Raw genomic sequence first — 24475 nt, 5'->3', positions numbered from 1 at the left:
TGGCAGTTTCTCAGAAAACTGGGAATAGTTCTACCTCAAAACACAGCTATACCACTCCTGGGCATATACCCAAAATATGCTTCACCAAACTACAAGGACATTTGTTCAACTAAGTTCATAGAAGCTGTATTTGTAATAGCCAGAAACTGGAACAACCAAGATTTCCCTCAACTGAAGAATATATAAAGAAATTTTGATCTATTTACACAATGAAATACTACTCAGCTTTTATAAACAAAGACATCATGAAAATTTCAGGCAAATGACGGAACCAGAAAATATCCATCCACAGTGAAGTAACCCAGCCCCAAAGACACACATGTATGTACTCACTCATAAGTGGATATAAATCATATAGTACAAGAAAACCAAGCTACAACCCACAGACCCAAAGAAGGTAAGTAACAAGGAGGGCTCAAGGGAGGAGGCTTGAATTGTACCAAGAAGGGGAAATATTAGACATTGGAAGTGGAGGAAGAGAGGGAACTGGGTGAGAGAGGCGGGTGGAGTAGAAGGGGATGGGAAATTAGATTCAAGGAGAGCGGGAATGGGTGCAAGTGGACCGGCAGAAAGTAGGGAAATTGGGGTTGAGGCATCTATGGCACAAGCTGAAGACCTAGGATGGTGGAGGCTCAATCGATTTTTAACAATAAAAGACCAGGACACCCAATGAGTTAATTTTTCAGTAAAAGGAAACCACTAATCCTTAAGTTTTAAAAATCACTCTAAGGATTTAAAAACAAGGCATGAAAGAAGTCCCAAGGACAGTATTTACTTTAGTCTGTTTCTATTATTCATCTAAAAAAAATAACTGTAAGTAGGAAAATTATACTTGTACTTGAAAAGCTATACAGTTTCCAACAAGAGACATTCTAATGAACATTATGATAATAGAGGGGTGACATAACAGAGGGATGAGTAAGACCAGCTAAAGTCTCCTGGAAATGGTAGAAGACAGAGAGGTTGATGTTGGACCAACTTTAAAAACTGATAGGTCCCAAATGGAGAACTTGAATCTCATGACTCTACTGAAAACAGGGAAACTGTTTAAGTTCAAGTACTCTACAACCCGTGGAAGACAATAAAGCCCTCTAAGCCAGTTTGAACTATACATGCGATGTGTTAAGCGCTCAACTACTACCACACAGTCTGACTCATTTTCTGAGCTGTGAGGCCTTTTACGTGGCCGCACCCAGGCCAAATCCTTCCATTTAGGTCCTACAGTCCGAGAGAGAGGAGTAAGAGGAGGGTGCTTATTTGCTTCTGTTTTATAGTTCACAACAAAGTTGAGGTTAAAAAGTACATTCTGTGACTGAAGTACAGACTACTACAATCATGACTATGTTTCCAAGTAAACAGTATACATTAGACAATACCCCTACCCCATCTTCCCTTGAAACTTTCACCAACAAAAATAAGAAAGTCAAAAGTTACCCACAGTTCTAATGCATTCCATAAAGTATAGACTTGATATGAACTCAATATTCATGCAAAAGTCTAACTAAAATAAACCTTTGTTGAAGAAAAATAATTGCCTATGGTGAAGTCAAAACACTATCATTAAAAACCACAACTGCCAGCTGAGTCACTGAAAATATGACTCCCCTACTTCAGCCTCTGCTCCTCTGCTCTTTCCTCAAAGAATTAAGAGAGCTCAATGTTTTGAATTTTTATTGTGTAGTTCAAGTACAAAAATATCAAGTAATCCACTAGCAGAAGAAAACAAATCTACCAATATGGTATAATTAGAACTAGTACTCTAACCACTAAGCCGTGTCCTCTTCCTTCCAAGTATTACCTTTTGCTGCTTCACATCTGTAGTTGATACCTTACTCATTTACCAGTAATTCAGTCTTAAATTTTCCTAAACTTGTGTAACTATTTCTTCAATACATGTAAACATAACAGGTATTTGGTCAAATTAATCTGTCTTAACTGATCTAAGGATCTTCCTGAGAACTTCCCCCTCTGTCCCACACAGCCTGCTGCTGCTGGGACATCTCATCATTTCCCCAGCACCTGTAATCAGAGCAGTGCCTATGTGGGTGTTTGCAGGGAGCAACTCATAAGAGACCAGTTGACGGGCAGATGGTAATAAATGGGCTGCGATTTATGTACTAACAACAGTAAAACATAACTTACTTTTACTGTACACAAAAATCAATGCCAAGTAGATTATGAATAGAAAAGTAAACAGAAAGAAATCTTCATGATCTCAAGACATTAAAAATGATTTCTCAAGTAAGATATGAAACACCAAAAGTAAAAAATGGAGAATGTTGGGGGTTGGAGAGATGGCTCAGCAGTAATGAGCAATGGCTGCTCTTCCAGAAGACCCTGTTCAATTCCCAGTACCCACATGACAGCCCACAACTGTCTGTAACTCCTGTTCCAGGGTATCCAACACCCTCACACAGATGAACATGCAGGTGAAACACCATGTACATAAAATAAAAAATCAGTAAATTAAAAAAAATGGAGAATGTCTGATCTTCAAGGAGACCAATGGAAGGATGAAGAATGAGAGGGTAATGGGGCATGTCTGTGTATAAACAGAATCAAAATCCTTTATATATATATGTGTGTGTGTGTAAGTATCATAACAAAGCCCATTTATTTTGTATAATTAATGTATGGTAGTAAAAAAAATTAAAGAAAAGTCTGATTCTCAAAAGACCCTGTAAAAACACAATGATAATATGAGCACAGAGATAGGTAATCTGCAGTACATTGCACTAATAAGGAACTAGTACAGAGAATGTTAATAACTTCAAACCAGCAAACAGAAGATAATCCAACAGAAAGATCAGCCAGGGCAAGCAGTTCAATGCAAAATACTCAAGTGACCCAAAGATACTATGGTACTCCACGTCTTTCAAATTCAGCAAAGACAAAATATAGTACACCACATCATTACCTCAAATTAATAAAAGCGTAACTCTAGTAATAACTGGAACTGGCAAAAACATGGAGCAAAATGAACTCATGTACACATTTGGTAGAAACATAAAGACCTGATGACTTCAGAAAACAGGTTAGCATTACCTAACAAGAATGAAGCTTACATTTCCACTTCTTCTGGGCACATATCCAAAGTTTGCCCTTGAGTCTAAGGATTCTCATAACAGTTATGTTCATAATATTAAAGAACTGAAATGAATCTTGGGTCCTCCACTATGAGACTGCACAGATTACAATAGTGAGAGAGTGGGCAGGATATAGAGGTATGTAAATAAATTATAACTATGAACATATGTGTGTATCTACTAAGTTGTTTACAATGTACACACACATTTTATGATTGCTTTTAAATAAAGCTTAAGAGTATACAAAGCTGAAGTATATGAAATGAGTGGATACAAATCTATGTAGCAAGACTATGGAAGGGAACAATCCAAAACTGAGTCCTTATTACCTTGGTATTAGGGAGCAGAGGGATATGCAATTAGAGTGAGATGAGGTTATGGGATGCAGATCTTCTTACGTTGCGCCTTTCTGTTGAATCTTGAGAGCTGACCTTGTTCACCCTGGAGGTTCACTTTGTAAACTTATAATACTTAGGCCATGGGATACAGGCTGAGCAGGCACCACTGAGAGAGGGGTGTGTGTGTTGGGGTGAAGATAAAGTAACATCCTATGTATTGGATAATGAGATTCTCTTCAATATCAAATTTATCTTGTCTTTTAAGTATCACCCTGAAGACTGCAGAGGATCAATTTTAAGACAGCACAGGCTGCTCTCTACATATGAATATACGGCCAACATCATGAACGTTTCATTTTTCCTGGGTTTTATCTATGGCAGTGCAGGCCTTGTGCTGACCACACTGCCTTCCTTGGCTGACTAGTATAACTCATAGTTTCCAGTGGGAGAGTCTAGTAGGCATGTCTGTTATCTTCATTACGTCTTAACTTTTCAATGAGTTTTTGTTGGTTTTTCTGTCTGTAATGGAAAAGTATTAGCTAGAAAACACATTGGTAAATATAAAGTAGTCTTTTGTTTGGGAATTTGATCATACAATGAAATGTCCAGAAAAAGAAAAGACTTACTTCAGCCACCTCCTTTTGAAATGTTAACGTCATCTTAGTTCTCCCATAAACAAAAGGTCCATCTTTAAGAGAAACATTTTCAAGCCACTTGATAATCAGAGGAGTTGAAACACTAAAAGGCAGATTTCCAATAATATGTACATTTGGAGGATCTGTTTGGTAGGGGTAGGAAGACAATTTGGAATGAGTACAAGATTATATTCTGAATATGATCTTAATTTAGTATAAAATATACTAGATATTATGAGAATCAAATGAAGGCATATGGAAAGATACAACTTAGTATTTTTCATTTCTCTTAAAATGCATTTTTTCACAGTTAGCTTTGTATTTATTGAGAAAAAAGTTCTAAGTTTACCAAATGAGGTGTTTTGAAGAAAAAGGTATTTTCTTTAGACACATGAGTTGAGAGTACCCATGGGTTGTCAGGTCATTAGATGCCCAGGAGGGGACACAAGCTGGGCCTAAGATTTGAATGTCTGAAATATTTACATGGAAAATAAAACCAGAGGGATAGAATAATCTATGCAAATCCTTACATGAGAAGATGCCCAAAAAGAAAATCTCAGAATCAAACAAGAAATGGGTTAAAAAATAAAATAAAACAAAAAGCTACAAACAAAACACCAAACCTCCAAAGCACTGGCAAAAAAAAAAACAACAAAAAACAAAAACCACATAAAACAAAAAAACGTTCCTAAGTGCCAAGGAGAATGGTGGAGCCTGATAACAGGGAAGATGGTGCACAGACATCTTGAAGGTGTCAGATGACAACCAAATGGATGGCCAGACAAGTGACTGTCGTCCTAACACGGCAAGGTCAGTGACAGAACTGCAGGCTCTGTGCCGAGAGGTCAGTTTGAAGGCGGAGACTATAAACACAAGCTACTCTGAAGTAGCCTGACCCAGGGGAGGCCCAAGATACAGGAGTGGCTGATTCTGAGTTTCTGTTAGCGATCCATATGCCCTACATTATTTGATTTCCTAGGAGCTGGACGTTGCAGGTATCCAGTAAATGTCTGTCCTTGAAGTAAGAGTGCCTTGGCTGGTGAGAGTCACGGTGAAGGCAAAGGACAAGGAGATAAATAAAGGTCTGTGGGTGGCCTGGTTTACAACACAGTAACAATACTTTGTACAGCATCATAAAAATACAAAGTTTGTTTGCATGGAAACTAAAACTTGAAGATATGAGACAAGGAAACTAAAATTAGGGAAAGCTAAACCAGTTATGGTAGTGTACACCTGCAATTCCAGTACCTGAGAGGTTAAGGCACGAGGGTTTTTAAGTTCAAGATCAGCCTAGGCCACATGAGGAGTCCTGGGTCACCCCTTGGCTACAGTGTGAGAGCCTGTCTTAAAAAAAAAATAAAAATAAAAAATAAAATAAAAACTAACCATATTTGGAAGAAGGAAAACATTAAAAAAATCACAATGCACATTATTTAACTCTGTTCAGATAATTTTAATAGAAATACATAAAAGCAAGCACTTTATTATAATAGATATGCAACAGCTGAAACAATTATTTGTGATATGAATGACCCAAACCAAAACACACACGCACACACACACACACAGAGCAAACAAACAAACAAACAAACAAACACCCAAACAGCAAACAATCCCTCTTCCCAAACCAAAGGCACTTACCATCTTCCCACTGTCTTCGAACCCTGTCTGGAAAAGCCTTTTCTATCTTATACGTCAGCACATCTCCATGAACAATCCTCAGCTTTCCAGGTGCTGCATCAGAAAGCATCTGCTTTACAAAAGGTCAATAAAATGAGCTCATAAACTTCAGAGCAGCAAAACTAAAAATTTTAACCCTAGATAGCACTTAATTGGTGGGAAAAGCTAAACACTACGTGTGATCACTGATGAGCTGACATGAAACAATGGCCAATGAAAAATGAAACCATTGTGTTTCTGTTTAACACAAAGAGGGGTTAGGTACAGTAATACAGAATGGTGATAGTTTAGGATTTAACAAATAGCATATTAGTCTAATTTAGACAGTCAGAATGACCTGTGTTGCTGCATGCAACTTACCATAACTTTCAACTTCTGGAAGAAACCTTTTACTGCAATATTGAAGGTTCAGAGTAAAGTATATGAAGATGAGCTAATTCAACTAAGCCTGTATACATTAAATTTACAAAAAAGATTCCGAATACAACCAAAACTTTTAATGTAATTTTTGAGTAAATCCAAACTAAGTAGAAAGTCCCTTGCCAGGCCATGCAGCACATGCCATTTTGAGACATACACCTTGACCCCAGTGGCATCCTTACTTTCCTGAATCACAGTTGCTGTCAAGCTAAGAATAATCCCACATGTTTTCACAGCAGTTACCTCTCAGCCTATTTGTATTTCTGGTCATATTTTTTTTTTTCCTTCAATCCTTCTTAGCATAAAACACAACAATAAGAACTTAGGACTTTGCTCAGTGGTAGAAAACTTGTCAGCATATGCAAATCTGTGTGTTCCACCCCAGCCCCACAAAACCAAATTAAATAATTTAACAACAAATCTCTTCTTTGTACTTGAGCTTTTTCTCCTTAGTTTCAATTCTTAGCATCACATTCTAAAAGCTGGCCTTTGCCTTAAATGAGCCCCAAGATTGTGCCAAACTGTTTATGAAGTCCTTCTGCATCCAATACAAAACTGTCTTCTTGGTATCCTTGGTAAGATAAAAGCCACACAGTCTCCGCTTACCATGCTTAAAAAGCAGGGTCAACACAGTGAGAAGCACTGCTACGGAGACAGACTGCGTGAAAAGGTGTAACCCTTCCCATACCGTCTTAGTTTAGCTGCTCAGAGTACCTAGTTCAAACTCAGGTGCTGAGATTTGAGGGATAGCATAGGGCTACATAAGGATGGTCAACAAGTTCTCAGAGAACTGTACCTTTTTGTTCTTCCTTCATGTCATTAAAGCTGATGTCCCCCTAACACTCCTTTTTTTTCCATTTCAAACAACTGATAGGAAGACTGAAAGAGGCCTCTCACAGAACCCAAAGTGCAGACCCTGAAGCAAGGCACACAACTTGTTGACTGACCTCCCTGCTGTGTTTACCCTGTGTCACAGGAGACCCAAGGAGCCGGGCTACCAACTGATTGCTTCTGCCCATGCTCACACTGTGCCTTGCCTATAGTGCTTGACAGCACTTGTAACATGCTATGGCAGGTGCCTTTCTCTTTGAAAACTGTGCTTCTTTAGGGAAGATCTCTTTCTTGCCTACCTAATAGTGTCCACAGTGATAGCAGTGCACAGCAGGTGTTTTAGCATGCATTTAATAAGCAAGAGTATGTGGACTACTAAAAAGCATTCAGCTTTTCATGAAGTTGAAAAATACTGTAGAAGCTGGTTCCCAAAAGTTGTGAGGTAGAGGAATTTGCAAAGATTTATCTAAGTAAAAAATGAGGCAAGATTACACAAAATAATTTGTAATAATTTTGAAGTACATAGCTGAAATGTCTGTATTAGTAAGAAGGTGAACATTTTAAATTTTAGAGGTTAATCTGATATGGTTAGTAATGATTATCAAAATAATTTCATACATCTGACATTCACATGTTAATATATTATATTAATATATATTAAAATAAGATTATTTTAAACCATCATGGTTTGCTAGCATTTAACCCAATCAGTTTCAGATAATATGCTTTAGAACACAGTATTTTCAAGATACTAAAAACTGAGAGAACTCTTATGGGATGCTTGTTAACTGTTTAAACAGTGAATTTAATGAAAACATTTACCAATAATGAAGAGAACTAAGTTTTTTCTGCAATTATGCTTCACATAATTAAAGCAAAACAAATTAGCATATCAAAAACAAGGAGGCAGAACTAAAAGCTTCTGTTATACAATGTCAATATATAAAAAGTAATTAAATAATTAGTAATTAGAACTAAAGCAAAACAATGTAAATCTGCGTCTTTCGTGTTAATTTAAATGCTCTGATAACTGTTTGAAATGTTAATTGTTCCATACTTTCACATACACAACTGCATACTAAAAGCTGACAAAAATAGTAATATGTTTTCCTTGCTTAGTACACAGTTGCTTTTCTATTTTATTTCTTTAGGACTCCCATTCAGGTTTAACACTCAGTCAAGACCAGTGGAATCCATTTTGTAGATGGCCTGTTTTCTTCTTGACAACTGTGTAGCCTTAGCTCCCCTTAGCCAACTAGTCACTGCAAGAGGAATGAGTGTGAAGCCTGAGGCAATTATGGGATGGTGGTGGTGGGCAGTGCCAATCAACTGAACTGACATTTGATTATAGAAAAACAACCTTTTAAACACCTAAAACGATACTCAACATTAGCACATACAGATTCCCTTCCCAAACAGAAATAAGGAAAGAAATGTTTTCACCAGATCCTGCTACTGTGCAGTAATAGAAACACTCTTTACACTTCCAGAACAACCCTTCAAATTGGAGATGCCATATGATGGGTTCAGAGCACAGCCCACCACACTAACAGGTATCTACATAGCCACTCTTATGCTGTTGTATTATTTTAATGTTAGTTTTCAATATATTCTTCTTTTTAAAATTATATTTATTTAATGTATATGTATGCTCTATCTGCATGGACATCTACATGCCAGAAGATGGTTGTGAGCTACCAAGTGGTTGCTGGGAACTGAACTCAGGACCTCTGGAAGAGCAGCCAGTGCTCTTAACCGCTGAGCCATCTCTCCAGCCCCAATATATTCTTCTAAAATGCAATGTAAAACGGCTTTGAGTAAAATATGTTCAATAAGGCTAAAAAAAGTAGAAAATTATAGCATAAAAAGTAGAAGCATACATGTAAAAATGACTGCTACTTACACTAACAGATGAACTGTTAGCTCTTGGCTTGCATTACGGCATATGTAATTTTTACTCTGGGTTAGAAGTAATTATAACAATTCCTAAAGAGAGAAAATGTTCTTCTCGTATTAGATTTTAGAAGACACATGAAATAATATAATGGTCATGCCTTTAATAAAGGTCAGATAACATATGCAGAGGCATTCTTTTCCTAGTAAGTCCAAGCTCCTGTGAAAGTATTTCCGCAACTGTAACTATAATCTACCTAGGTGGCTTTTTGGGAACTTAATTTGATGAGAAAAAATTCATGCAATTCTTGGAACTCAGGCAGAAATTAAAATTTCCCTGAGAACAAAAAGAACTCTACCAACGAGCTTTTTAGTGTGCTTCTTCATGTGCCTTCTCACAGTAAGCAGCTCATAACAGTAAACATGTATGAGCTAAGCATTAATTACCTTTTTCCTAATTTTTCATATAATAGAGCCCAAATACTGCTGAAATAAATACTAGCAGAAGATCTAGGCAAAAATCTAAAGGAGAACCATATGGTATATAGTAGGAGTTTAAAACAAATGTTCAAAATGGACAGAGGCTACTCTTAAAAAGGAACTTAAGTGGATGCTATAGTACCTTCTTTTTAAAGAAGACTATGGCTTCAAAGTCAGCGTTGTTCATTTGCCCAACCCCATCAAAGACTTGGAGAAATGTGTGATGTAAGTAAATTTCCTTACTCAGTGTTCATGGGTTCCTTACTCAGACCTTCATGGGTCAGCATTCCTCTAGAAAGGAACTTGCAGAAGTTAATCTTAATAAACTACACTGCCCAATTCTCTTTGGTAAGCCAGTTTCTTCCTTTTCTTGATAACTTGAAGTACTAGACCAAGGGTTATGAAGGCTTTCAGATCCCTTATTACTGAATGACTTTCCATTTGGTTTTTGCAGCTTTTCTATCCCCTAGAAATTGCTGTTCCAATAGACCTGCTTCTGCACTCATCTTTATACTTCGGATTCACAGTGGTCTAAGAACTCATTTTGGTTGTAAATGGTTTTGCTTACTTGTGGAATTCTGTCCTATGATTTACTATGGTAACTTACATGTTTGAAACAGGTAACAGAAAGGCAATCTTCCTACAGATAAAAGGATCACAAAAATCTCATTATCTTTATAATTAAAAGCAGAGCTTTCTACCACAATGTCAAAATGACTTTTTATATGGGAAGTGACAGGAAAGATGTCTACAGCAACCGTTCGTCTCCTGGCCAGCAGGTTAAAGGTAACTATGACTCTCATGGTACTGAAGGGAAGACAAAGCTAGAACAATTTCAATAGCAAACTGGAGGTCAAAGGCTAGTAAGGGGTCTCAGATTTGCACTCCAGTCATCTGGTTTTTCAACCCCACAATCTCTAGTATCTCAAAAGCAGCTATAAAACAAAGTACTCAGTGGTCAACTCTTCATAAATATTAGCTATTATAGTTGTTACTGAGTGAAACAAACAGAAAATAAAAGTTACTTTTAATGGAATTAAAGAGAAAACACAACACTTCAAAATTTGTGGTTTTCTGACAATGCAGAAATTCATAGCATTAGTGTAGAAGAGAAGAGAAAATGCTTCAAGTCAATGACTTAGTGACCACCTTTACACTAGCTACAGAGAAAGCAACACATGAAACCCAAGGTAAACAGAAAGTGAGATTTCAGTGCAGAAGTCAACAATGCTGAAAACAGAAAAGCCAAAGAAATTACAGCTGTATTTTAGCAATCAATAAAGTCAACTAATCTAGAATCAGGTCAATCAGAAAAATAAATAAGTATTATTTACATAAGTGACCTGTGTCAGAGAAAGGAGAGGTAGCATTACTATATCTTCTACATATGGTTGGTCTAACATTAAAAAAAAAAAAAAAAAAAATCAATACAATTCACCATATTAGCAGATTCAAAAAGAAAAACATTTCAATAACCCAGGAAAAGCTTTTTCCCCCCCAAATCCAATAGTCATTGATTGCAAAAACAAAAAACAGCATTCCTTAGCAAACTGGGAACAGGAAAGACTTTCCTCAGCTAGAGGAGACCTAGAAAAAACAAACAAACAAACAAACAAACAAAAAACAAAACAAAACCAACCCAACCCAAGATCACAGTAGTAAGGGCTGAAGGTTCTCCCCAGATCAGCAAAGGCTAGGATGTGTGCTCCGACTATCCTACTCAACACTGCACTCAGGCTCCTGGTCAACGCTAAGACAAAGAAACTGAGGCAAAGAGTTGGAATGGAGGGGGTAGAACTGTTTTCATTTGATGACATGGTTCTAGACACATAATAGTAAGGAATCTACAAAACAGCCACCAATAAATAAGTTTAGTAAAGTCTCAGGATACAAAGTCAGCATCTACGGAATAAATGGCAATAGCCCACGGAAAGTACAATAAAAACTAGTATCAGGTACAAGTGCATCAAAATACATGACATTCTCAAGGGCAAATCTGGCATGTGCAAAATGTGCACACTAAGAACTATAAAACAATGCCAAGAGAAAGTACAAATAAATTAATGTACATCAAAGATCAGAAGATTTTATCATTTGTGAATTCTCACCCAAGTTAATTTCTAGTTTCAATCTATTATCAAAATCCAATCATGGTTTAAATAACCTCATTTATTCTCCTTGAATATCATTTGGTTGTTAGAATTAAGTTGTTAGTTTACTTTTTATTTTTATTTTTAAACATGACTGAATTTTGAATGAGATAAGCTACCTTAGCAGTTTGGTGATTTTGTTTAAAAAAATTAACATAGGCAGAATATCAGACCGAGATAGTCTACCCTTACTTAGGTCTTTACTGTACAAAAATGAAAGCATGCACTTAACAAAAAAGTTGCATGCTAATATTCAAATAGCTTGCTATGCAAATGTTAAGAATGTCTATCAAAAGGTGAATATCTACAAAGCTCGTACATCCACACAACGGAATATTATATAGCAATAAACAGAGAAAGCTGATAAACACCTCAGCATGTGTGAAAATTATTATGAGAAAGAAATACAAATACAGCATTAACCAAAAAAATACATATGAAATCATTACAGTCAGACACAATGCTAAAAAAAAAAAAAAAAAAAAAAGAGGAGAAAAGGGCCAGAGATCCACCTGCCTCCTACTCCCAAGTACTCCCCTTCAGGAAATAGAGATTCCTTGAAGTCACAAAAACAAAAACAAAAACAAAAACAAAAAAACAAAAAAACACAAAGTAATGACAAAGAAACATACAACCTGAGCAGTATACTATAACAGCAATAGAAAGCAATCTGCTAATTAGCACTTTCCTGGATCAATTCTTAATCACCGCAGGTGCCCATGACATGGGGACATCAACCTGATGTTAAATAAAAATTCAATAAAGCCAAGCATGGTAGTACATGCCTTTAATCCTGGCACTCAGGAGGCTGACACAGGAAGATCTTTGAGTTTGAGGCCAGCCTGGTCTGCAGAGTGAGCTGTAGGACAGCCTGAGCTACACAGAGAAACCCTGTCTTAAAAACCAAAAGAATCACTGAATGATTACCAAGTGTCAGGCATTCACTAAAACTAGTAACAATCAGTAAACTAAGGCAAAATACCTATAGAATTTTCCACCTATAGGAACATACAAGTCGTAAGAGTCTGAGTCAATCCTGGCAGCGGGAGGGGTACATGAAAGACCCTTACCATAAAAGTCACCTATGCTGCTTTCACATACTGGACATATCTGCTCACCTTGCAACGTATAAAAAGGACACCACACGCTACCACCAGGTGCTCCCTCCCCTGACAGCTGCCTCATGATTATGCTGTAACAACTGAATTAAGCTTCAAACGACATACTTTCACCCAAAAGATACCTTATAAATTATTATACTTTCTTTAAAAAGTAATTCTATTAGCTTAGAAATCACTAAATGGAATCCTTAAAATAGATCACTCTACTTCTGCTTTTACTCAATTTTATGATTAATTCAGGACATCTAATAGAGCATAGCTTTACATATTGAAATATTCTTTACAAGAAAAAGAAGCCTATTTGATAATTTAGTATCCATCATTTCTTTTTAAGGCAAGTTCCTACAAGGAAGACGTTAAGATTTCATTTCGCTACTTGTGAAATGGATAAAAAAAAAAAAAATCAAAGGTACTTTTCCTGCGATTTATCTTGAATCAGTTTTGATATTTAGAAAAAGGCAGTATAAAACTTTTTGATAATCAATGTTAATTTTTACTATCAAATGACACTTAGTATGATACATAACACAACAGTTGATGTTTTATTTGCCACATGAGACAGTGAATGCCTGCTTTGTAGCACTGTCATTTCTAGTAGAGATATAGAGGAATAAAGCCCCACATCTTATTCTTATGGCACTTACATTTTAAAGGGCAACACATACAACAAATAAACAAGGGCAATATAGATACAGCGTGTCCAGTAATGATAACTCTAACAAAACAAGGCAGAGTTAGGACATGGGACTTCAGAGATGGTGTAGAGTAAGTAGAGAAGGGTAGTGGTTGCTCTTGTAATAGTTGGTCTTTAGACATCTTCAGTTTAACAAACAGAGGGGAATATATAAGTTACTATGGGAATTAACAGAGATTTTATTCACCCTCTGACTGAAGGGAAAGATGTGTATCACAGATGGGGAGATTTGACGTTAAGAAGCCTCTCTGAAGGATGAGAAAGTCAGGTTAATGCTCCCTATGTTCACTAAGAGGTAAAAGAATAAACAAAAAGAACAATATAGCAGTCTTCAGTTTCTTTTTGTCATCAGATAATCTCACCCAAACCATAATAGTCTTACTTCCACTGCCAACTGGGATGTGACTCTTAAAGTAAACAAAGCAAAGCAAAACAAAACACCTCACCTCAAGCTGCTATTAAGCATCACATTTGTTCCTGGATCACTCCCAAAATTAAGTTAGCAATCTGAATTCTGACTGGCAAAACTAGATACAATTTAATATTATGCAATTGTTTCACACATAAAAACTAGATGAAGCTAGATGAGAAATATAAAATCACTAAGTTTCTAAAGTCAAGTGGCTACAAAATTCTAGATTTTAAAACAAATTTTCTTAAACTATTCAAACATATGCAACTTGCTTTTTTTTAAAGTGGAAAAATAAGAGTAATTTTACTGTTTGTTCTGTTATAATCACATAATAAACTGCTACTCATACAGGCTTAAGGCTCAGGGCTCTTTTGAAGTTTTACACTTACACAGGAATAAAAAAAGGCCATTCAGTCATCAAGTGCGTCTTATGAGGAATTTATGTCTACGATCTCTGATACAATCTATCTGCCGTTTGCCAATGTTTTAAAAACTCCATATTTCCCTCATTTCAAACCTCAAACCTATGTCCTTTACTCTCTAGTTGTGTTTTGCCTTTTTCCTCCTGGAATAATCAAAACAAACTTAGGCTCTACTGCCAATCAGAAACAGACAGTGCAAAGACACTCACCCCAGCATTTTCACAATTCAGATAAAATGTCCCAAATTTTTTTTCCATCAACAGCACTTGTGTCAAAAAAAAAAAAAATGCATGTAGAATTTCACTCAAACTTCATGTATAGTTCTAGTTGATCCAACTTTTCTTTATATATAAAAATTCTCTTGTAAAAATGCTTAAACTCAACAACCAATTCCTCTTGATGAGGCTCTAGCATTTATCTTCATGTTTTGTGTGTGGAACCCAAAGAAAGTTCTCCAAAGTCATGCCAATTGGTCATTATTGACAATTACTTATTTTTATTCCTTTCTAAAAAACTGAGCCATAATATGCACAATTTAGGAATAGAACCATAGAAATAATTAGTTTCTTTAGCATCCATGTGTAAAGTGCTTTTATTGAAATCATAACCAACAGACCATTGGGGGATTCCTATATACAATGCAGTTTTCTATACTTCTCTAGATGACAGAACCCGAACTCTAGGAGAGGGCCTGGAGAGCTGAAGTTTGAGGAACTGCCTGCATAGTCCTTGGTCAACATGGAAACTTTAGAATCATGGCCTAAGATTTCATTCGGTTTTTGCTTGCTAAAAAAAAAAAAAAAGACACTTTAAGTATCTCACCTGTAATCCTGGAATAAACCGAGTGTCCTTTTCAACCACCAGAAGTTCAGCAATATCGGCATTGAGAATGGATCTTGTGATTCCCCCAGGCCCGGGACCCACTTCGTAAACATAGACATCTGCTAGACTGCCAGCTTTCCTTACAATCTTGTCTAAAAAGAGGGGGCGGGGCACAGAAGTTTTAGTTAGCTTTATTATCATGGCAAGTTTCATAAGAATTCTCAATAGCCACTACTGGTTATTTAGTGCTCCTAAGAGTATTAATAGTCCACATTTCAGTATTGCCCCAGTTCCTTAAGCAAGGAGGATAATCCTGACAGTTTACTTAAATTAACTGATATTGCATTTTTTGTTTCTCTACCTAACCAACCAGTTCCTGAGATATAGAAAGATGAATGTGCAGTACATTTTATCCTTGAACATCAAACACCTGACTGCTTTCCCATTAATTCTTCCATCTTCACAGGTAAAAATCCCAAGGAGTTAGTTGGAGGTCAAAATGACAATCACAATAAATTTCCACATCACTAGACTCTAAAATTTTAATTCTTGATTCCTCAAAAAAGTTTGGATTTACTTAAAATTTTAAGCCTTGCAAATGGCCATGTTAAAAATGGAATTACTGACTTTTCAGTTACTTTAAGTTAGAAGAACCTAAGAAATCACATAAAAAATGTAGACCCTAATGGTTCACTGCAACTAACCACTGCTGTGGAAAAACCCTGGTCTTACTGACTGCAAGACATTAAACTTCACACAACTGGACCTCCTTGGATATTGGGAGTTTTGCTATTGAAAGCACACTAGCACTTTCTGGCACTGTCCAGTCCCAGCTGATAGTTACTGATTATCAGTCTAGGTAATCTTAAGGCAAAATGTTGCTTACCCATCCGCAAACAGCACTGGATGGAACAGCCGCAGAGGGGCACTAAGTACCCTCTAAGCCGCTGTCTGCATGTCTTGGTATGTAGTCTCTCCCTAATTCTTGCAACTACCATTATAATTTATCTGAACTGCACACTGCCCTTGTCTGTTTAATGTGCACGTCATGAAGAAAAGCAAATGGCAGCAAGAGGACTTCCATCAAAGGTGTGAATTCTAAAACCAAATCCAGGTTGGCAACTGATCTCTCTGATAGAAAAAGAATCATTTATTAATCAGGAACTTAATAGTCTCAATTTTAAAAATGGAAAGCAGCAACAGGTAGGACAGTGGTTTCTTTTTTCTTTTTAAAGAAAAGTGTTCTGCCTGCATGCATGACTGCAAGCCAGAAGAGGGCACCAAATCTCATTAGAGATGGTCATGAGCCACCATATGGTGGTTGGAAATTGATCTCAAGACCTCTGGAAAGAGCAGCCAGTACTCTTAAACTCTGAGCCATCTCTCCAGCTAGTGGTTTCATCCTTAAGCTTCGCAGGAACACTTAAATGCAATCAGATATCAAAGATGCCAGTGTCAAACCCCTAAGTTTGGTTTTCAATCTCTCCTGCCAAACTACCTTTATTTCCTGTCATCTGGTTCCCACAAAAAAAGTGTGTATAAAGAACCTAAGAATTTGGAACTCACAGGGATGCACAATGAAGAATGTAAATAAAAAAAGAATGGCTGGCAATGTAAGAGTGCCTGTCTAGCACACATGAAGCCCTGGGTTCCATACTCAGCAATCATTAAGTGAGCAGTGGCACATGCTTGTAATTTTAGCACTTGGGAAGTGAAGGCAGGAGGCTCAGAAGTTCAATACCATCTGCTATCTAGTGAGTTTGAGGCTAGCCTTAGACAAGGAGACTGTCTTAAAAACAAACGATTTCAGCACAGAACAGTGCTTTTTATTTAGTATGTACTAATGACTGGGAGAGGACGGTATTGGGTTTGGGGTGGAAACTGAGAAAACTCACTTCAGATATAAATAAAACAAAAGTTTTATTTTCTGAGATTATGGGGTGGCCAGTTTGAGAGCTGAGCTACATCCTCAAAGGAAGATTGTACAACTCTTTAAAAGGATGGGAACACGAAGTGCAGGTGGGGAGAATGACTGAAGCATTGTCCAATCATATTTTGACACAGGGGTTGAGTAAGGAGTTTCCCTCAATCAGGTCAGGAGTACGTTCCTGGGCCTGGGAACATGAACTTGCTTGGCACTGCCGGCAAGATGGAGTTGTCGTCCTTGAAGTGTTTGGACTCAGACAACTGTTTCCTTGCAAGTTGTTCCTGAGATAGCTGGAATCATAATTGTTTCCTTACAACAGAAGCTGCTGTATCGGACGGTCCCAGCTCCCCTAGGGCCCAGGACCTTGAATTTAGCTTCTTCCTATGATTAAATGGAGTCTGAAAACAAAATGTTAGTACTTAGAATAAATTTCTTTTGTTTGTTCTCAAGAGATGGCTAGAACCAAAGAACCTAGAAATAGGTGATCTTTAGTTTCTTCTATCAAATGAAAGATGAGAAAACCTAAGTGGAGTTAACTGTTTTACCCAAATTAATACTGCTATGTGCAGAATAAAGGCTCCAAACTCAGGAAATAAAACTACTAATTTAAAGCCCGGTGGTGACGGCACACTCCTTTAATCCCAGCATTAGGGGAGGCAGAGGTAGGCCATCTCTGAGGCCAGCCTGGTCTACAAACCGAGCTCAGGACAGCCAAGGCTACACAAAGAAGCCCTGTTTCTTTCATACAAACAGCTACTAATGTATGCTTACTGGTCCATGCATAATTAATGAAAATTGATTTCGGGGGTGTGGCACACTGCCCCATTTATGGTAAGGAGGGGCTAAGATCTTAAGTACTACAACAGTGAACTGACTAGTGCCCTTATTTACAACAGTTGGACCTTATTCCCTCTGGAGTGCATCACGAACACGTGGGTGGTAAGTAAATCAACAAGCACCTGCGAAAACTCATCAAAACAGTGTTGAACCGGTGACCTTCGCCCTACATAAATTTTACCACATAAAAGTTACTAGTGAAGAGGCACGAGGATGTCAACTTACTAAACTGAAAACTCAAGGCTGTTACTCCAGTATCATAGGCCCAGTGTTGGCATAAGGTAGCTGCATGCACTGTGCGCTCAGCATGAATTTAGAGCGAATGTCCATTCCCTAGGGGGATTCTTAGACTGGAGAAGTGAACGCTTATCCTATCTTTTGGACTCGCTTTTGAAATAGCTAACTGGCGGCAATCCTCTTCCGCTCCACGAGTGCCGAGACTACAGGCGCGCCAGGCTAAGGGGCATATTGGGAACACGGTCAAGAGGAGAACGGTACCCACTCAAGTCCCGCTCACCATGAAGCGCGCGGGAAGCAACTCCAGCCAGCAGAGACGTCCACCTTAGAGCGGCGCCTCAGCCCGCGGGGAAGCCGCGCGCTCCGGGCGGTCAGAGAAGCTCCTGACTGACAGCGGCCCGGACGGCCCCATCACCCACCCGCGCCCACCGGGGAGACCCGGGCGAACTGACGACTCAACCACCTGTCAGCCTCAAGTCCAGCAGGAAATTCTGGGACAGCTGCTTCATAGCTCGCAGTCCGAACAGCTTAATGATCTCCCGAATGGTGGGCAAAGGGGGAAGACGGAAAGTGCCGAGCTTGCCCGAGGCAGCCATAACGCCCACACGCGCGGCCAGGCCTCACGCCGCCGCTTGAAGCGTCCAGAGCGCGGGGGGCGGGGTCAGGAGACGATGGCCCGCCTCTGAGGCCACCTCGTTGGTTGGAGAAATTTGCCGGAAATGACGATCCGGAAGTGTGCTAGGAGCGGGGCAGGCTGGGTGCGAGGAGGAGGCGGGGCCGAGGGGGCAGGGCGTTTGTGGGCGGGTCTTTGTAACCCCGCCTCCGGGAGGCTGCGCTGGCCTTTGAGTAGTGGGTGAGGTGATTGGTTGCCTGCTGTTAGTCGGCAGTTTTCCCCCACAGGTTAGGTGTTTTTATTTCCTCGCGTCCGTCCCTCACTTCTCTCAGCCTCGGTGTTTTGCTTCTGTCAAGTAGCTCAAAGCTGTGAGCGCGCGCCACACGAAAGCAGTCATCCTGTGCGAGGTGACTGGAGGAGGTCAGCTTGCTGTCCGTGGCGGCCGGTGTCCGCAGCCATGACGCGGCTCCTGAAGGACTTTCACAGGAGGGCCTGATTTCATCCCGGGTTTGTGGAGAGGGCCAGCCACTGAAAGACAGGCCCTTCTGACCCATCAAAATGTGTTCAGCCGAGGAGAAACCTCACCTTTAAAAAAATTAGCGTGTATTAATTTTACAAACCTGTGGGTTTGTTTGTGACTTTTCCACTACTAGTACATACCTTTCTGTGATCATACTTACTTTATTACCGTCAGTTGTTCCCCTCTCCATTTTTCTGCTCCTCAGTTCTTTTACTTTCCACTCCTTTCCCCCCCTCCTATATTGTGTGTGTGTCAGGGGGAGCACACGTTATTCTTGTCTGAGTTTGGCGTATTTCCTTGAAGGTGTTAACTTACACCCAGCCATCGCATGCCTCAGAAGTTAGTTCCATAAAGAGCTATGGGCTCATTTAAAGCAAGCCAGCTGACAACCAAATTGAGGACTTTGAAGTTGATCAAACAGCTACTTGCTGGCCAGTTAACAGCTCCTCACCTTTAACCAATAGCAGGAGACCAGCTGACTCAAGTAAAGCAAAACACGTAGCTAAAATCAGCTAAATTGTCTCTAGATCGTTTCCCTTTTCTAGTCATAATCAATGCCTGACTATTTTCTGGTTACGGTTCTTTGAAAGAATTCCAGGGCCATCTAATTTTAGAACTATGAATGAAATCCTTCCTGGATCTTTTAATATTTCGTAATTTTGTCTCTTGACATAAGCACTTTAAACTTTGAGAAGTGTTTTGATATTTGTTGTTATTTCACATTCCTTTTAAAATCTCTCGGTATTGTGAAATAGGACATACTATCAACGTCGGTTTAAGGCAAGTGCAAGAAAGTGTGGTGAGGCCGTGTACATTGTCAGAGCTCGAAGATGACAGATTCCAGTTGCACTCTTAATTGTGTGGTGGCTGCCAGTTTTAAGCAACGCCAGCACAGTCAGTTTCAGGACTGCTCTGGTTAGTCTTTGAGGATTTTCCAAAGCCCCTTCCTGCTGCAAGCATTGTAATCTCTCCCTTTCTCCCACAGTAGTATTTGGAAAATGAACCATAAAGGAATTATTCGAAAAAATCTTAACCAAAGAAAAGTGCCAGGCTTCGCAAATGAATGCTCTGGAATTATTTTCTCACTAATTGTGACAATACAGCAAATGGGCAGATTTTAATATGACATAGTGATAAAGGCCGAAACTGAGAGTGGTTCAGCAGCTTCCCCACACTCTGAAGTGGAAATGGAAGGCTTGCTCATCAGGCAAGGAAGCCAATAGAGAAAGGCCATTTGATGCTTACATCCAAGTGTGGAGAGAAGACAAATTAAAGTTTTGTCCTCCAATGACATCTGAGAAAACAAGAATGAAATAAAAAATGTTAAAATCTTTTTCGTAAGTGGGAGAATTATACCTTTTTATCTCTGGTTTCATTTGCAAGCTGCTACATTGATTATAACTGAAGCATGCATTGTTTATATTTCTGGTAGTTACTTTAAAAAGCTAATGGAAAATGAAACCACTGTGGGCCTGATGAAGAAGTGAAAAATCCATGCCTCCACTTCAGTTGTTGCTAGATCAGCAGGGCCAATGGGATGACGGATGTACCTTCTTTAGAAAACAAAGAAGTGGTGGGAGTTTCCCAAAGTATCATGAGAAACTCAAATATTTGATTTGGGGATATTATTCTCTATAAAATAGTATACCTGGAAGGTCATTTGACCTACCCAAGGTCATACAACAATGTATCTAGAGAAGACAACCAGACAGAGAGAGAGAGAGAGAGAGAGAGAGAGAATTAGAATTTTGCCTGTTCTAAGTTGCTAGCATATTCCTAAACCACTGTACCAACTGAAATTATTTTGTTAATTAACGTGAATTTTATGTCATTTACATAGAAATATGAATTTGGGTATAGACTTAGACCTACACTTTCCATATGACTGCTTAAAACATAAACATATGCAAACCTACAAAGCAAATGTACACGGCTTTATTATTTTATAACAAAATGATGTGAAAACCACTACTTTTTATGTTGTCTGGATTCATTTTTTTTTCCCCTGGTACAACTTACTCTCGACATCGTATACCATGTAAAATAGAATTCTCTCATAAGTTTTTCTGGATTAAAACAACTCTGCTCAGAATTCATGTCATTATTATCTGGGAGAACATATTAAACGTGTCTGTTTCTGTCTCCATTAGCTTGGAAAACAACTGAAGCTGAGTCATTTGGCATTAAGGCTGACAAAAATACACATACTGTATGTCAGTCATGAGGAAGATGTTCAGATGACCCAGGATGCAATCACATGAACTTTTAAAAGCAGTAATGTCAACCTAAAAAAATTCAAATGATCATAAACAGCATTTTAGATTCTTAAGAAAATTCCATGAGATGTAACTAGGGATTTCACCATGCCATCCTCACTAATCCTCATTTGTGAGGTTCTGGCCCTTTATAAAGCTATGTCCCAGGCTACTTCATTCAGTTCTCATTTAAATTCTTGTTGAAGTTTCACAAAGACATCCAGTCATTGGCCCCTTGCTGGTAAATGCCGAAGCTGAGTCTGAAATTCAAATCTTTTGATTCTACTGTGTGTGTGTGTGTATTTTTTTTAATTAACCTTGTATTAAATAATTATTGAAAGAAATTTTAAGAGATCCATCTAGGAAAGTTTTCCAGGTTTTTAATAATTCTTGAGATCTAGTTTTTATCATCATAAATATCTGATCTTAAGCCTTTGAATTTCAGAAAATTATGCATAAGCCCCTGCAAAAGCCTGTGAAATCAGCAGGGGGTGTTTTAGTAGTATATTATCCCTTAAAAGAGAGCAATGCAGTTTCATCAGTTTTGAAGCTTTGAAGTATTTGCTTCATCTAGATACAGATTTTAATATGGTAAAATATTATAATTAAGGCAGAACTTGCTAGCCCCACCTACCTGTGAAGATGAAGCACTGCAAGTGACCCATGCTAAACTATAATGTGGACTTTTGATTTTCATGAATCCCAAGACAGCAATATAGGAAACTTATTATTTTAATGAAATTGCATGTGTGACTTTATAGATATAAGTCATTTAGTGTCTGTCTATTGGAGAAATGCTAATTCTAAAAGGTTGTGATTTTGTAGATCTCTGGAAGAGACTTGAAAGCCACAAAGACCAGTATCTTCCCTTCATGGGAATATTTGGAGAACATTAAATGGTGGTTTGGAATGTCCAAATTGAACTTTATGAAATGTCTACTTTGGTACATGAAGTGCCCTTTTCTGGTAGAATCTCATAATTCTATCATATGACTCAATGCTCGGGAGAAACATTAAGGACTATACTTATCACACACTTTTTTTTTTGAGGCAGTTTGATGCCTACTGTTTACGAAGGAAGCTCAGGCCCTACCATGAGGGAAGGAGAAAAAGCACAATGGTTCTGAGAAGGCTGGGGGCAGAAAGCAGGGCAATCCGTGTTGAGGAGCACAGGCTCTCTGCCTTAGGGAATAGAGCTTCACTATGCTGCTTTTAGAAATACTACATTCCTCACTATTTCAGGCAGGGTTTGGATGCTTGCTTACTACCCACCAAGATCTATGAATTATTGTCAGGTCTTTTAACAACATGATGAAACCCTTTTGACTAAGGATGACTTGGAGAACATGAATTTTTTTCCTTACAACAAAGCAAATCTTATGTGGATGAACAATAAGCAAGCAACTGATAAAGGCATTATTAAGAATAGCCTTTATTATCTTCTAAACCTCGATATTTCATTGACAAAAATATTCAGAATAAATAAAATTATGAATATGAATACATTTGCAATGCAGATTTACCTTGTATTAGAAATGTGTTGTGGAGGCCAGTTGCTGCATGACGAGGAGTCTGGGTTCAATTAACAAATGCTCATCCCTTGGTGTCCTTATTTAACTCCTGTTTCATCTCTAATAGGGGTCTGTGAGTAGGCTAGGAAGTAAGGCCCCATCTATTCCTTTTTTCCTCTGTCCCAGATCCCTTATTCTTGCTCATTCTTCTTCAATATCCAGACCAAAATGTGTGTGTTAGACATGGGATTAGCTCAGGACCTGCTGAGAAACAGCTAACTTCCTTTTCTTCCAGATAGTGAGGAGTGTGTACAGATAGAAAAAGGATGAGGAAATTTGCTTGATGTCATTTTTTTTAAATTAACTACCTCATGTGTGTGCACCCATGTGGGTGTGCATATGTGTGTGTGCAAGTGTGTGCGTGTGATGGTTCACATGTGGATGTCAAAATCAGAGGACAACTTGCAGGAGTCATTTCTGTGGGAATAAATAAGATTGTCAGGCTCGGTGATGAGTGTCTTAACTTGCTTAGCCATCTGCCCAGCCTATGGCTTGCTCAGCTTTGAGAAAAAGGCATAAAGCTCTTTCTTATTTCCACTTTTTTCCATCTGGGGTCAGTACTTTCAGGCTGCTGGTGGAGTGTCCATATTACTCTGCCCTGCTACGCTTTCTTTCCCTCAAACATGCCCCAAATTACCACTTTCTCTACTATTCTCCATAATTCAAGTCATCATTCCCCTACTGAATGTCAGTTTTCTTTTTTTTGGGGGGGGTGGTGGTAAATAACATGGAAAACACGTTCTGATTATTTTCTATTGACAGAGTTACTCATCACCTGGGAGAGGGGTCTCCTTTTGCTTTGTGTGCTAATAGAAAGCACAGGCAAATAGGGAGAAGCTTTTAAATGCTCGTTGCTGGCAGCTTTCCTCCCCATCCATCCCCACCCACTACCCAGTGCCTCTGGCAGCATTAGGTGGACGGGAGCAGCAGTAAGTGATGTCCTCCAGGGTTGTGATCCTTCATCATGCCTTGAGTACTGCACCTCTTGGACCGTGAGAGTTATGGTCCTCTTGTTAGGCTCCCTCATCCCTTTCTTGCCATTGCCATTGCACCTTCCAGGCAGGCTTAGATATTGGATTTCTCCCATCCAGCAGCAACATCCAGAATTAAAGCTCTGTAAAGTTGGAATCCTTAGCCCTTAGTTCCAGCCAGTCTTACAGCTCTTGGCCCAGGATATCAGTGTTGGCTCTAGAGAAGTAAGAGCTCTCTGAGATGTCTCTGAGGACCAGGACCCATAGTTTGTCTTCTATGGCACCTTCTAGCCTTTTGTCCTTCAGCCTCAGCTCTCCAGCTCCTCCTGTTATCCCTCTCTCCTTCCTCTCTTCTTTTTCTACCTGCCCTGGTTACCCTTGTGCACACAACTGTCCATCTGTTTCTTCCATAGCTGTCCTTACTGATGTCAAGCCTGGTCCATTGACTGCTCAACTCTCCTTCCAACTGTTTCCCAGCTTCATCTGCTTGTCACCAGCTCAGCCTGCAGGAACAAGAGGCATGACAAGGCCAATTGAGGGAGAGCTCTTGTTGGTCCTGA

General features: G+C 38.8%; 1 protein-coding gene across 2 annotated transcripts in view; it reads right to left on the bottom strand.

Moving 5' to 3' along the window:
* Tfb1m (transcription factor B1, mitochondrial) overlaps nt 1–18628 on the bottom strand; it is a 38442-nt gene extending 19814 nt beyond the window's left edge. Inside the window, exons 1-4 of one of the 2 annotated variants that reach the window (XM_021649023.2) lie at nt 18449–18628; nt 14985–15136; nt 5701–5809; nt 4051–4202 (exon numbers count right to left, since the gene is read on the bottom strand). In XM_021649023.2, coding sequence (XP_021504698.1) covers nt 4051–4202; nt 5701–5809; nt 14985–15136; nt 18449–18581 — 546 coding nt within the window. In that variant the 5' untranslated portion in view covers nt 18582–18628. Of the gene's footprint in view, nt 1–4050; nt 4203–5700; nt 5810–14984; nt 15137–18265; nt 18404–18448 lie in introns of those variants that run through there. The other variant, XM_021649030.2, reaches the window with a different exon arrangement.
* Nucleotides 18629–24475: the final 5847 nt, after the last annotated feature.

Source organism: Meriones unguiculatus, chromosome 20 (genome assembly GCF_030254825.1).
Source record: "Meriones unguiculatus strain TT.TT164.6M chromosome 20, Bangor_MerUng_6.1, whole genome shotgun sequence".
In the NCBI taxonomy this organism is placed as follows: Eukaryota; Metazoa; Chordata; class Mammalia; order Rodentia; family Muridae; genus Meriones; species Meriones unguiculatus.
The sequence above is the reverse complement of the archived record's forward strand: the minus strand, read 5'-3'. Positions and strand labels throughout refer to the sequence as shown.